The sequence below is a fragment of the Meriones unguiculatus genome, chromosome 1 (assembly GCF_030254825.1).
Source record: "Meriones unguiculatus strain TT.TT164.6M chromosome 1, Bangor_MerUng_6.1, whole genome shotgun sequence".
NCBI classification, from domain to species: domain Eukaryota; kingdom Metazoa; phylum Chordata; class Mammalia; order Rodentia; family Muridae; genus Meriones; species Meriones unguiculatus.
Window position 1 is genome coordinate 162766790 of NC_083349.1, and position 15484 is coordinate 162782273.

Sequence of the window (15484 nt, forward strand, 5' to 3'; positions counted from 1 at the left end):
TACACAAAACTCAGAAAACAGTGAGAAGAAGCACACATGCTGGCCTAGAGGGTGCCGAGATTTGTGGAGGACACCAGGGGAGCCCTTAAACAGTAAAGTGAAAGGTCAGCCGCTGCAGTTGGCATTCACATTGTGTATCTGCAACAGTACTACATTGGGAACCATTTGCCTTTTGCTAGAGGAAAGTGTAGCATATCCTCAAATATGGAACAAAAACAAAAATAAACTAGGTCTGAGTTTGTAGCTTCACATTTTGCACAGTCTGGGGTGGGAAGAATCCTTGCTTTCAACCCCCATAACCCCAAGAAGCACAAGGACCACCTGAGAGTTTGCTACTCAAGATTGTATTCACACAAAATTTATTTTAATTAAATAGAGTACATGCCTTCAAGGCCATGACCTTAAATGTCCAGTCTATCACATTTCATTGTGTGACTCCCTCATCCCCATTAGTCAGACTAATATTACTTCAAGTGAACAAACATCATTTCTGGGGAAGAGAGAATACAGCATCTTTCTTTATAATTTCTATTAAGTACATAATGTAATGAATAAATATTGAAACCCAAACTGGGAACAGATTGCCAAGTTCACATTCAACCCCTAGCTGGTGACATACCAGGAGGCAGCCTCTATTCTCAAGATCTGTAGTGAGCTCAGGAGGCATGCTCTACCTTTATCCAGTCAGCCAACAATTAAATGCTCAGTCAGTTGCTTGAGTGTGTGTTCAGTACTCTGTGGTTAAAGATTTAAATCTGGCATAATTCCTGCTTCTATGGGTACTTTTAAATACATGAAAATGGAGGCCCAGGAGGGGAAGGGAAGGGAAGGGAAGGGAAGGGAAGGGAAGGGAAGGGAAGGGAAGGGAAGGGAAGGGAAGGGAAGGGAAGGGAAGGGAAGGGAAGGGAAGGGAAGGGAAGGGAAGGGAAGGGAAGGGAAGAAGGGATGGTGACTCACAAACATTTATAGCTCCATTTCCAGGGAATCTAATACATTATTTCTGGCCTCTGTGGGCACCAGGCATGCATAAAGTGAATGTGCACACATGTAGGCAAAATACTAATTTACACAAAATAAAACTAATTTTGAAACCATAATACTATTATCTAGAACCTGTAGGCTCACGTTTTCAATAGATAGTTATAAATTTATATAAAATTATCTTATTACTGAATCCATTTTAAAAAGTTTAAAACATACCTTCAATTTAATAATTATGACAGTAGATTAAAACAAATTTTAAGAAAGGCAACATAATGATTTATTTAGCTTTGTTTTATGACTGAAATTACCTGAGAATAGTGGTTAAAACATACATCTGAAGTACAAGGAATGGATATGAGAAACTTTCCCGGAGAGGCGGTGTCCACATCACACGGGTAGCCTAAATTCATAAAACACTCAGTTTGCATTATTTTCCATTTTATAGTAAATATTGCTCACCTAAAACTCAGGGATTGGCTTACTTTCAGAGTTTTAATGCTAGGCTCATTAGATCCTACTTCTCAATGTCTGGTAGCTTCTGGTCCTTTGATATTCTCTCTCGTGACCATTAAGGGGAGCACTATTAACTGTCAAACTCAGAAACAAGAACTATATCAAATCACACACAATTCAACCAAAGGACCAACAAATATTCAGGGGTAGAAGCTATGAGGACCACTGGCCCAGAGTACAACATAGCCCTGGAGGCATGAGCCTGGCATTTGCGGCTTTGAGGTACATAAGATGGCCAGGAAACCATGTTAACCAAAAATATAGAGCATTTGCAAATATCAAGAGTCTATATAGAATAAGTTCCAACTGATAAGGATATACATTAAACAGTCAACACTGGCTCTGAGACATTCAAGTACGCTCTACATGAGTTAAGTTTTTAAGAACAATTGAAAGTATTGAGAATTGCTGGTAATGAATATTACCAGCATAATAATAATAATAATAATAATAATAAGCATATTATTAACCTTGCATATACATCCTTAAGACTGTCTTAAGACACATGGAACTTACTGTATAAAATTTTCTATCAGGAACCCTAAAATTACAAAAATAATTTATCACCTAGTAAGAGTCTGATTACTTTGATAAGAGTTTCCAAAAATTATAACTTGTGTAAGAAATCAAACTTGTAAGCTTTGAAAACAGTAATAGTTTATATTCCAAATTCAAACTTAGTCCACCAAAGCCTGGCACATCCAAATAAAATGCCTTTCTTTGTGCCCACAGATTGTTGAATTGTATTTGTTTTCATTTAACATCATGTATTTAAATCTTTTCATGCGAGGCTTTGTTTATTCCTTTATTTAACTGATTTTTAAATTGTCCTACTGCCATTACGCAGCAGATTTGATTCAAAATGTTAACAGTCAGATTCTCTACCCTTATCACACATCCAACATGCAATGGGTGGAGCACACTCCGGATGAACCCCTCATTTCCTGAACAACTTCCAGATGTTCCCATTAGCTTGGATGGTCTGTTTGGGACGGCTCACTGCACAAAATCTGTTTTGAATTTGCTACAGAAAAGAAAGACTAATTCAGAAAAAGCAGCATGGAAGCGACGGAATGAACAGACAAAGTGCATGTTGTCAGGCCAGGACCGTTCCAACTGCTAAGAAGAGCAATGACATAAAATTTCAGTTACGTGAGATGGACAAGTTCTGGAGGTCTTCTGGGTACAGTTTTGTTAAATTGGGGGGCTGGACACATGGATCTGAAGGCAAGAGGACTGGAGTTCAGTTCCTAGCACCCACATGGTAGCTCACAATTGCCTCTAACCCCAGAGTCAAGAGCTGTCACACCCTCTTCTGGACTCCCCAGGTACACATACGCATGCTTATGTCCACGCACGCGTGTGCACACACTCTTTAAAAAGTACTGTGTTATGGAATGAAAAATCTGCTAAGGAGGTTAAGAGATGCTAAGATCTCATGCTAAGTGTTCTAACTATTAAAACAAAAACAAAACAAAATAACAAAAAAAAAAAAAAACAACCTTTAGAGCCAGACATGGTGTACCAGCCAAAAATGGTAGCATATAGGAGGCTGAGGCAGGAGGACCAGAAGTTTTGAAGCCAGCCTGGAAGACATAAAAGGATACCTTGTCTCAAAAAGCCAAAAGAAGAAAAGGGGTGAGTGCATATTTTCAAAAGTGAGGTTGCAGAGGCCAGCACACAACAGGTAACCCAGCTTCACCATGCAATAACTATGGAACTTCGGCTAAGTAATGTAGCTTTCTAAATTTCAGTTTCATAATCTGTATAATGACGATAACGCTCACTCACCAGAGGTTTGATAGTCAACGAATGATGTCTATAAACAGTGCCTGAGTGAGCACAAGGCTGCCATTTGTTTACATACATATGCATGTAAATAAGCGCCAAAAGGCTGATGGTTCACATATTTAATAATTTACTGATGTAGGATTAATATAATTCACAGGCAAATTTGCAACATAAAATGCTTGAAGATATTACAGGCGCAGCACCGCAGCACCTGGTAGCGTGGTGACTACACCTTCTTGTTAGTGGCAAACCGCTCTATCTCTAAAAAGGGACTGAATAGACCACAAACCTCTCCATGATTGAAAAAGTAGCACGCTACTGTAATTAGACCTCCTGACTGACTCCCACTGTAGAAAGAGCAAAGCACACAGTTATAAATGCAATACACAGGGTCTTCTCATAAAACTGTCTCAAAATCAAAAACAGAATTTTCTGTACTTAAAATATGAATAACTAAAGAGCAGGCCAATCAGTTCATGTCAGAGACAGTCCCTGTTCCTATTACAATGGAACCCACTTGGATACTGAACTGCCACGGGCTACAGCTGTGCAGTGGTCTTAGGTTATCTCCATGCATGGTCCTTGGTTGGAGTATTAGTCTCAGGAAAGACCCCTGTGCTCAGATTTTTTTGGTTCTGATGCTCTCATTATGGAGTTCCTGTCCTCTCCAGATCTTACTATTTCCCACTTCTTTCCTAAGATTCCCTGCACTCTGCCCAAAGGTTGCCCATAAGTCTCAGTATTTACATTGATAGTCTGCAGGGCCTGCTCTTTAATTACCTCCCCCTGAGGGGGAAGCAGCATTACCAGGCCACAGAAGGAGACAATGCAGCCACTCCTGATGAGACCTAATTGACTAAGATCAGAAGGAAGGAAAAGGAGTTCTCCCCTATCGGTGGACTTGAGGAGGGGCATGCATGCAGAGGGTGGAGGAAGGGAGGGATTGGGAAGGGAGGAGGGAGGGAACCACGGGGGTATACAAAGTGAATAAAGTGTAATTAATAAAGAAAAAAATCTGAATAACTAAACCTAATATCCAGAAATATTTCCCAGATGCCTGTGTAGTTGCTGTTTTAATCCTGACTGTACAAGGACACAAAGTGTACACATACTGCAGTTTCAAGTTTACAATTACAATAAAATATTTTCTCAGTAAACCATGAGCATAAGATGACTTTAGTCACACAGCCAGCCCCTTGGTCATCATGTCATTCTGACAGTAATGGAAGTGGGCTTTTGTCATTTGAAATTAGGCTTAACTGTTCAACTGACTGAAAATGCTCTGAAGGGAGCCGCTCAGGCCCGTGCTGTGTGCTGAAGACAGAAACAGTTTTCTGTCTTGCTGCACGTTCATTCGAGGCCCTCATGCCAGGCAGCCGCACTATAAACACCAAGCCAGCAGATGCTCTATGTCCTTACCAGCCACTGCTTGCTCAGCTTGGGTTAGAGTGAACATTGATGGGATGGAACGAAGGGAAAGAAAGGAGATGAAAGAATAAAACTAAAACCAGCAGGAGATGGCAATAGCCCTGAGCACTGGGTAGAGGCTAAGATAATGACCCGTGGAAGATGTGTGTGAGGGGGAGAGGATGTCATAAGGCTCTGTGAGCTGCCTTACAGTGATCAGAAGGGAAAGCATGTCAGTTCACCTTGTTTTTATTTTAGAAATGTATTTTAGTTAGCATTCACATAACGATTTCATTATGGCATTTTCATATATATATGTGTGTGTGTATATATATATATACACGTATGTATGATTTTACTTTGAATACATTCAGCCCATCGTATCCTTTTGTTCCTGCCCCCTTTTGCATTCTTGTTGGTCTGTCTTCTGCTTTTATGCCTCCTATACATACATATGTATTTATCATATATAAAATATATGTTGTTAACATAAGCTATATTATATCTCTATACAAATCAGAAAATCATAGTTCCCATTTTTTTTCCTTTTCCCCATTACTCACCCATTTTTTAAACTTTAAAAAAGATTTATTCATTTTTCCTTTATGCAGTTAAGTGTTTTCCTGCACACGTGTATATATGTGCCACTACATGTGTGCATGCCTGGTGCCGAGAAGGCCAGAATAGGGCGTCATATCCTCTGGGCCTGGACTTACAGATGATTGTGACCTGCCATGTGGTGCTGAAATCTGAACCCTGGTCATCTGCAAATATGGCGACCCATCCCCCATTACTTTACTCTTGTTTTCTACTTTCCTGACTTATTAGTCCCCTGCCTTCCAATTACAGCATTGCTTCTAATTTCTTGACTCCATCTATATTCTTAAAATCTAGGTTAAATCTGCATATTAAAAAACATATCTGTCTGTTATATTCCACATAATCTTATGCTTCGCAGTCCCATGAATTCTCTGGCAGAGGAAATAATGTTGTTTTTATTTACAGCTGAATAGAATCCACTGTGTATAGGTACTACACTTCCTTTGCTACTGTTAATTTTTATTCAGGTTAGCATGAAAACCAGTTAGTTTTGTCCTGACATCTTCCTACAAATGTGTCATTAAGCTATGCTCTCCCCTAATCTCCACTCCTAAACTCTTGCCCTCTGCGGGTTCTCTTTCCATTCCCCGTCAGTTCCCACTTCTGCTTGTCTTGTGTGCAGGTGCCTGTGAAGGCCAGAAAAGGGCATTGGAGCCCCTGAAAATAGAGTTACAGGTGGTTGGGAACTGCCCAGTGTGGATGCTATTAACTGAACCTGGATCCTCTGTAAGAGCAGCCAGTGGTCATTAACTGCTGATCCATCTCTCTAGCCCCCTTCTGATTTATTATCATGTGTGTTTTAATGTTATTTCTATTTTATACCTCTTTTAAGAGCCTTCTTCACATCCCAAGGTTCCCTTTCCAGTTTCATGACTTATGAGCAAGCACACACACACATACATGCACACATACACATGTATATATATGAAATGTGTTTTTTTTTTCTGAGTCTGGCTTGTTTAGCTTAAACTGATCATTTTCAGTTGCATTCATTTTGTTGCAAATGTCATGATTTCATTCTTCTTAAAGCTGAAACTATTATATTGTTTATATGTGCCACATTTCTTTATCATTTTATCTGTTGACTGGTAATTAGGCTATTTTCTGTTTCTGAGTACTGTGACTAGTGCAGCATTAAGATGGATCTGCGAGAAGCTCTATGTAGTGCTGTCTTTGAGTCTTTCTGTATGTTTCTCTCATTATGTGCTTTTGTATTAACTCTGAAAGTTACTGTCTTTTCCACACAAATGCTTTTCAGTTTCATAGAATCCAATTTGTTGATTCTTGTAATTATTTTCTCCTACCACGTTATTAACCAAGATCAGCATTGCTTGGCTTCCAAGATCACACTAGATCAGTGGCATTAGGGTGGTATGACTGTACATGCCAGCAATTATGCCTGACCTATTAGACTCCTATTCAGAAAGTCCTTCCTTATGTCTGTTATCATTTAGTGTTTTCCTATAGTAGCCTCAGGATTTCTGGTGTTGTAGTAAGTTTTTTTTTTTCCTTGAGCATTTAAAGTTGATGTTTGTTCAGGAAGATATTGAGAGACCTAGTTTCATAGTTGCACATCCAAGGGATGCCCAAAGCAGCAGTTAACGTCATGAATTTGGATCCCTAGTACCTACATAAAAAGCTCGCAATCCCAGCACTGAGAGGTAGAGACAGGAAGAACAAGGCTTACTGGCTAGAATGTCTACCCAATCAGAGCTCTCCAGTTTCAGTGAGAGATCCTGTCTAAAAATATAAGATAATTAGGAATGGAGAAGGACTCTTGCTGAGATATTGTCCTCAGATTCTAAATCAAGATATTTTTAATTTCTAATTTTATGTGATTCAAAAGCAACACTGAAAAATGTCTTCAAAATATATTCCACTGAAAGAAACAAAAAAAAAAATCTGACAAAGTAGTCAAGCAGTATGGATGTGTGTTATATCACTCAACAAAAATGAAAAATAAATTATCTGTTGGCACTATTTCAGCAATGCAGGTTTGCTAGGCTGGATAGAGCCAGATATATCTGCATTTTTATGGTATTTCCCCTCCAGTCCCAGGATGGCTCCAGACAGCACATACAAGCAAAACCAAGAACTAGAGAAGGGGCAGATGAGCCTGTGGCTTGTGACAAAGAATTCCGAGATATAACCAAGGCTGACTTTGGCTTAATTTTCAATGACAAAAGCTAATCCACTTGGCTCTTCTAAAGAGCAATGGAGAGTTGGTACATAACATGTGATGTCATTACTAAGTTCACGATCTGGAGACCAGGCACATTTATACTCCTAACAAAATTTTGATGCTGTTATCAAGAAAGAGTGGCTAATGAATGTGTCTTCCACAAGTGATATGTAGATTTTTGATAGCTTTTAAAATCTCACTTCAAAAAGAATAAAATTAGAAATAACACCCTGCTATGTAATATTGTTCTAATTTAAACATAGGGGCATCTTCATTAGTTTAGTTTTCAAAAATCTCCAAAAAGGTAAAAGCGAGGCTTCTAAGATGTTCTTTAGTGGAAGTTCATTTCTATTTGCATAGCATTGGTTATAAAAAAATCAGTTTTATGAATTTTTCTATAGCTAATCAATTGGTTTCATTAAGGTTTCTTTTTATTTAATCCATAGGCACCAACCAGTCCTTCCAGGATGACTCTCTTTGCTAGTCTTACCTCAAGTATGTACCATATATGAAGAACAATCCCATCATTAGTCCATTTAAAATAAAAATTACACCAACGTAAAAGCAAGCTGGGTCTCCCAATCCTTTAAAAAAGACACAGATTATTCAGTCTTTATTGAGTAAGATTATTTCAGTGATTAATAATCAAGAACTTATAAATTTGCTGAAGGCATTTGCTTTCCTGCCCACTCTTTAATGTTACCATCATCTTTACCTCCACAGCAGAGTACTTTCCTTTGCTATCCCAGGGACCAAAGCCAGGTCTTCACAGAGCCACAACACCCACAATGCTTATTTAGTTATATTTACACTTTTGCATAATGGCATATTTCTATAATGTAATGGTAAGTTGTGGTTCTCATTAAGTTAGATGCTGTTCGGTGTCTGAAACTTTCTGCAGAAACACATGAAGAATTCACTGAGCCACTGCATGCTTTTGTCTTTTCTAGGCTCTAAGATGAATGCAATACCATCCCTAATCTCAAAGATGAGCCTTGGCCTCTGTGCTATGATCTAGTCACTTTATCTGTTATGATGTAGACAGAACATTAACATATCTAATATAGATATATAGACAGACAGACAGATAAGACTATGTTTTGTCTGTACATCACTTCTGGTGTGCTTTACAGTCATCATTTCACACAGCTTTCAGGCAAAAGTTTTGAGATTAACTGGTATAAAGGATTTTTATGTTTGATAAAACAATATTACAAACCTAGGTAATCTGCAAAGTTAGGCTGCTTTGCCTGCTGGGAGACAGGCACTTTGACCCTGCTTGTTCTGGTTCATTAACCCTTTCATCCCAAGACCATGTGGCCTCTGTCATATGCTCTCTCTACTTCCAGTTACCATCCATGCACAGTTGGTGGTAAGTCTATATGGAAACTGGAACATTTTCTTGTTCCTAAGTTTCTGTAGCCACATACTCAGTACTCACTTGCTAGTTCCAGCTTGGGGTCCTTAGGTTCCTTGAGCTAATACAGTCAGTGAAACAGGAATCACATGGGACCTGCCTCTGCCCCTTACAAATGAGCTTTTCATGCAGCTGGCAGTGATGCTTCAGCACGTACCTGTTATGGTTCTTCACTAGAACCATACTCACAGCCATCCACCTGACTCTGCCTGTCTGACTACTGGGATTAAATGTGTACACCACCATGCCCAGCTTATAATGAATCTTAAAATGAGTCACAAGATCAGATATCTATGAAAACACCAGTGAGCACACAATAGCATTGAAGGGGGCACATGCCTTCACAGCTCTGAACTTCATTAAGAGGCTCTATTCTGGTGACATTCCAGCAGGTCTTTGCTTCTATCCCAAATAAATTCAGTATTCCCATGACTGTGCGATAACTGTAGGCTATGAGTACCTGCAAAAGAGAAGATGCAAGAAAACATTCTGACCATAATGATAGCTTTTCCAAAGTACCACTCTATGATGGTTGTTTAACATTAAAAACTTAAGTAAATTTATTTGACAAAAGCTATTTTGAAATTATATATTAGTAATATTTATATATAGTAGTCAACTTAATTATAGTGATATGCCCATACAACCAAATGTAAGAGTATATTATGAAAAGTTCACAGACACATTTTATAGCATCTCCTTTCACTCTAGACTTGTTATTATTATTAAAATATGTCATTTTAAAAATTGCAATACAATGGACTAACAGTCCAAGGGCACATTAAAATTTTGACCAATGAGAATAAGGAAGTAATTGGTTCTACTCAACCTGAAACCTACTTTTGAGAGTTCAGAGGAAAGACAGAGAAAAAAAAAGAGAAAGAAAGAAAGAAGGAAGGAAGGAAGGAAGGAAGGAAGGAAGGAAGGAAGGAAGAAAGAAAGAAAGAAAGAAAGAAAGAAAGAAAGAAAGAAAGAAAGAAAGAAAGAAAGAAAGAAAGAAAGAAAGTGAGCTCATACCTATCTGGGATTTTTTAAAACTTGGTGGATTTTGGATAAATAGTATGCAATTCCTCTGTGGAAAGTAGAAAAGGAAGAATTGCACAGAGAAAGAAACACATAGAACTGACACTTAATATTTGGCATCACCCTTGCCATCTCTTTGGCACTCACAGCAGGTAGCTGCACGTACTCAATGATAAAACAGCTGAAAAGCTCCATAAAGATCTTTCTTGGTCCAAACTATCGATTTTATAAGTTTGTCGTTTAAAAATTGACATGCTGACCTAGAGAGTACAGGAGCACCACAAGGTCCAAATATATCTGGACACAGGGGTCTTCTCTGAGACTGTTTTTCCAACCAAGGACCATGCATGGATATAACCTATAACCCCTGCTCAGACATAGCCCATGGTAGCTCAATATCCAAGTGGGTTCCCTAGTAAGGGGGACAGGAATTGTTTCTGACATGAGCTCAATGTCTGGCTCATTGAGCTTCCCCCTCCCCACTGAGGGAGGAGCAGCCTTGCTAGGCCATAGATAAGGACATTGCAACCATCCTGAAGATAGCTGATAAGCTAGGGCCAGATAGAAGAGAGGAGAACACCCCCTCTCAGTGGACTTGGAAGGGGGCAAGGAGGAGATGAGGGAGGGAGGGGAGAATTGGGAGGGAAAGAGGGAGAGGGCTACAGCTGGGATACAAGTAAATGTATAAAATTATTTAAAAATTTAAAAATAATTTAAAAACTGACATGCAGTCATCAGTGGCCGGCTCTTTGAACCTCCCCCTGGGGGAGGCAACCTTGCCAGGCCACAGAGGAAGATGATGCAACCAGCCTTGATGAGAACTGATAAGCTAGGGTCAGATAGAAATGGAGGAGGTCCATTGTGAGTTTGGTTGAATTGTAGAGAAAATTCCAGTCCCAGCCTGGGAGGGTTTCTGGGTATTCATTATAAAGAATGGATCCTGTAACTGGAAATGGACATGTACAGAGGGTATGCTATTGAATTTGAGAACTTTAACACTCAGATTGTCAAGAATGAGCTCAACTATGTTCATAGCAGCTTTATTCATAATAGCCAGAATCTGGAAACAGATGTGCCTCAATGGAGGAATAGATGAAGAAACTGAGGCACTTTTATACAATGGAACACTACTCAGCTATTAAAAACAAGGAAATCACGAAATTTGCAGGCAAATTTACAAATTTGCATGGAGCTAGAAAAGATCATCCTGAGTGAGGTAAACCAGAAACAGAAAGACGAACATGGTATAAACTCACTTATAAGTGGGTATTAGCCATATAATATAAGGTAACCATACTAAAATCTACAGACTTAAAGAAGCCAACAAGAAGGACCCTAGGAAGGATGCTTAAATCTTATTCAGAATGACAAACAAGATTGATACCAGAAGTGGTAGAAGAGAGGGAACAAAATGGGAGCCTACTATAGAGGGTCCTCAACACAGGATTGAAGCAGATTCTGAAACTCAGTCAAACTTTGGGCGGAGCACAGGGAATCTTATGGAAGAAGAGGAGGATAGAAGGACAAGGAGGGGACAGGAGCCCCACAAGGAGACCAACAAGTCTAAAAAATCTGAGTCCAGGGGATCCTACAGAGATTGATTCACCAACCAAGGACATGGAGAGGACCTAGACCCCCCGCTGCTCAGATATAGCCAATTGGCAGCTCAATCTCCATGTGGGTTCAGGAGTAAGGGGAGCAGGGTTGCCTGTATCATGAACTTGGTGGCCTGTCTGTTCTTTGATCACTTGCTCCTGGTGATATAACCTTGCCAGGTAACAGAAGAAGAAGATCCAGGCAGTTCTGATGAGACTTGTTAAGCTAGGGGCAAATGGCAGGAGAGGAGAACTCTACCTTTCAGTGGACTAAGGAAAGGGGATGGAGGAAGAGGAAGGGAGGGTGAGACTGGGAGGAGTTGAGGGAGAGTCTCAATCAGGAAATACAATGAATGAATTGTAAAAACAAACAAATAAATAATCTTTATCTCACCTGAAAAAAAAAAAAAAAGAAAGAAAATCAAACTTCCTTGTGGTTCAAATGTTCAGGTTATTTTATTTTTTATTTTTTTTTATCAAAATCAAAGGACAACTAAATTCAATGGAGTGTGATTGTCATTGTTTTCACTGCTGTTTTTATGGCCTGCTGTCATTGTTTGTGTTGTGTTTAATCACCTAACTTTGCCTGTCTGTGTGATTGTAATTTTATATTATGGGGAAATAAATCTTCAGAGACAAGGAAAAAAAAAAAAAGAAAAGAAATGGAGGAGGTCTTCCCCTACCAGGGGAAAAGGGCATAGGAGGAGAAGAGGGAGGGTGGGTGAGACTGGGAGGAGACTAGAAAGGGGCTACAGTGGGGATACAAAGTGAATAAATTGTAATAAACAAATAAATTTAACTTAATTTAAAATATAATAATAATTTGACATGCTATTAAAATGTCATCATTTTTATGACTTTGTGGCACCTTACAAAAAAAATCATACTATATGTATGTGATAAATCTAGAATCATATTTCTCTTGGTATGAACTTTTTACAGAGTGAGGAAAATATAGCTTTGGAGTAAAACTTGAACTCCATTCTGACTCTGGGGCTCAAGATATAGTTCAGTGGTTAAAAAGACACACTGCCTTTATAGAGGACTGCAATTCTGTTCCCAGCACCCATGCTGCTAACAATTACCAATAATAACAATAATTTAATAATTAATACAAATATAATGTTTTAATAATTATTATAATAATATATTAATTCCAGCCAGAGAGAATCTGATTCCTCCTCCTAAAGTCTATGAGCACTTGCACTCTCACATGCATAAATCAACACACAGACTCTTGCACATAATTAAATAAATTTAGAAAAATATTATTTAACTTAATAAATTAACCTTAGGAAAAAAATCATCAGTCTACATATTATAATTTCCATGTTCTCGAGTGACCTTTCCACCTCAGAATGTCAGCTCACTTTTCAAGTGAACTTAATAATCATTTTTTATAAAAGGAGTGAGAGACCTTCTATATAAAATGCCGGCATGGAAGAAGAGGAGATAGAACGGCATAGAGGTGGGATAGAAGGACATAGAGATGACAGGAGTCCCATAAGGAGAGCGACAAAGCTTAAAAGAACTGAGCCCAAGGGGTCCTACAGAGACTGATTTACCAACCAAGGAAAGGACCTAGACCCCCTGCTCAGATGTAGCCTATTGGCAGCTCAGTCTCGATGTGGGTTTCCGAGTAAGGGGAGCAGGGGCTGCCTCTTTCATGAAGTCTGTTCCTGCTCTTTGATCACTTGCCCTGGAAAAGAAGATCCAGGCAATCCTGATGAGACTTGATAAGCTAGGGTCAGAGGGCAGGGAAGGGGCATAGGAGCAGAGAAAGAGGAAGGGTGAGACTGAGAGGAGTTGAGGGAGAGGGCTTCAATTATATATATATATATATATATATAATGAGTATATATGTAATGAATATATATAATGAATAAATTGTAAAAAATAATAAGAAAAAAATTTTAAATGCCGTCACAAGGTAAATATGAAATATAGATTTTATTTTGAAAAAGCAAAGTTTATTACAGGCTAGTTGTTTTTTTATTAATTACAGTTTATTCACTTTGTATCCCAGTTGTAGGCCCCTCTCATATTCCCTCCCAATCCCATCTTCTCTCCCTCATCTCCTCCCATACCCTTGTCCAAATCCACTGATAGGGGAGGTCCTCCTCCCTTTCCCTCTGACCCCAGTCTATCAGCTCTCATCAGGACTGGCTGCATTGTCTTCCTCTGTGACCTGGTAAGGCTGCTCCCTCATTAGGCTAGTTTTAATTTTAAATTTTTTCTTTATTATTATTATTTATTACAATTTATTCACTTTGTATCCCGGCTATAGCTTCCTCCCTCATCTCCTCCCTGTCCACCCTCCTTTCTCCCCCGCCCCACTCCTCCCCTATTGCACTGATAGGGGAGGTCCACCTCCCCTACTATCTGACCCTAGCCTATGGGGTCTCATCAGGACTGTCTGGATCCTCTTTCTATGTGGCCTAGATAGGCTAACTCGCCAGGGGGAGATGATCAAAGAGCTGGCCATTGAGTCCATGTCAGAGAGTATAAAATATATTTAACCTTCCCAAAAATATTGCTCTAACTGTATATTTTAACCTATTGACAATGTAAACATAAAAAAACATATAAAACTGTGATACTGTGTAATCATCTGTTAACTGGTGTCTACTCCATTTTTCATCATCTGAAGCTAGAAATACAACTCCAAACAAAAACCAAGCTGAATGTCTTTGCAGTGTCATCACATTTTAAAAAGAAATTTACCATATTTCACAATGATTTTTAAAATACTAAGGAGGAAACTTTAAGGATGTTTGCACCAAGCCCATGTGCATGTGTTTCACAGGAAGAGTCACCCCACCCCATACACTCCTAAGCTGTTACCTAAGGACCTATGAACTAAGACTCACATCTATCTCACATGTAGCATCTCCCTTCCATGACCTCAGTCCCCACTATCTGAGCATCTGTAGACTGAGCCATGCATGGGTCCACAACTGGCCCTGCTAGACCCTTGGTGGTGATCTCAAGTCCCCATGATTTGAAACTCTGAGGCCCTGTTGCACTCCAAGGAAGCCCTGTTCTTCCCCCACCCATGAGGACTCTAAGTCAGCAAGCTGAAGACCTATGTTAAATGCCTGTACACCATGACAGTTCTTGCCTCTGTCTCTCTCTGCCATACCAAACTCAGTTTCTGAGGAACTTCAAGAAGAACCTTCTAGATCCATAGAAAGTTCCTTCTTGTGATCATAGCTTCATTTTGCCTTAGCTGAACAAAGATGACTCCTGCTACCCCAATAGAGCATCACTTCTGAGTGTCCTTGAGACTGAACCACAAATACAAATCCAGAAGATTCAAAACCTGACAAGTTGGGTAACAGTAAGGAGAAATCCAAATGCACACTCAACATTGATAGTGTAGATGTCCATGCCAAAAGAGCCAGCCAATGACCTAACCCCAGGTGCCCAAGGCCCAATGTGAAAACAACAAAAAGAACCAATACATTATTCCTATGGTAGCTTTCTCAAGAAAGCAATTTAGAAGAGCCACAGTACAATAAACACAAAATAACAATGATAAACATAAAAATAATTCAAAGGGAGTATGAATAAACACCTGAACCAAGACCAATGCAACAAAAGCAGTTGAATAAAATAAGGCAATTTGGGATATGAAAATTTACCGTTTTAGAATTTCATTCTTGTATACAATGTATGAGAAAGACCACCTCCCATTCTCTCTTGTTCACTTCCTTTATTTTCCTCACCACTACCACCACCCCACAAACTTCAGGTGTTCTTTTTTAATGTTCACTCAGTTAACTTGATACCAATTAGGAATAACTATAGTACTTCAAAACAAATGGACTTGAGATCAGAAATCACATGAGCTTCTCAGATACAAAAGAATCTGCTGACAAAATACAAAATCCCTTTTTGAGAGCACCATTTGGGCTTCCAGGGAGGCAACCAACTTTCCTGCCTATGAACCACATCAATGACTAGAATGGC

At 39.2% G+C, this 15484-nt stretch overlaps 1 protein-coding gene across 1 annotated transcript in view; it reads right to left on the minus strand.

Moving 5' to 3' along the window:
• Positions 1 to 15484, minus strand: part of Dpy19l2 (dpy-19 like 2) — a 129199-nt gene that overhangs the window by 87958 nt on the left and 25757 nt on the right. Inside the window, exons 5-8 of the mRNA XM_060371069.1 lie at positions 9234 to 9354; positions 7968 to 8061; positions 3578 to 3635; positions 1293 to 1384 (exon numbers count right to left, since the gene is read on the minus strand). Coding sequence (XP_060227052.1) covers positions 1293 to 1384; positions 3578 to 3635; positions 7968 to 8061; positions 9234 to 9354 — 365 coding nt within the window. The remainder of the gene's footprint in view (positions 1 to 1292; positions 1385 to 3577; positions 3636 to 7967; positions 8062 to 9233; positions 9355 to 15484) is intronic.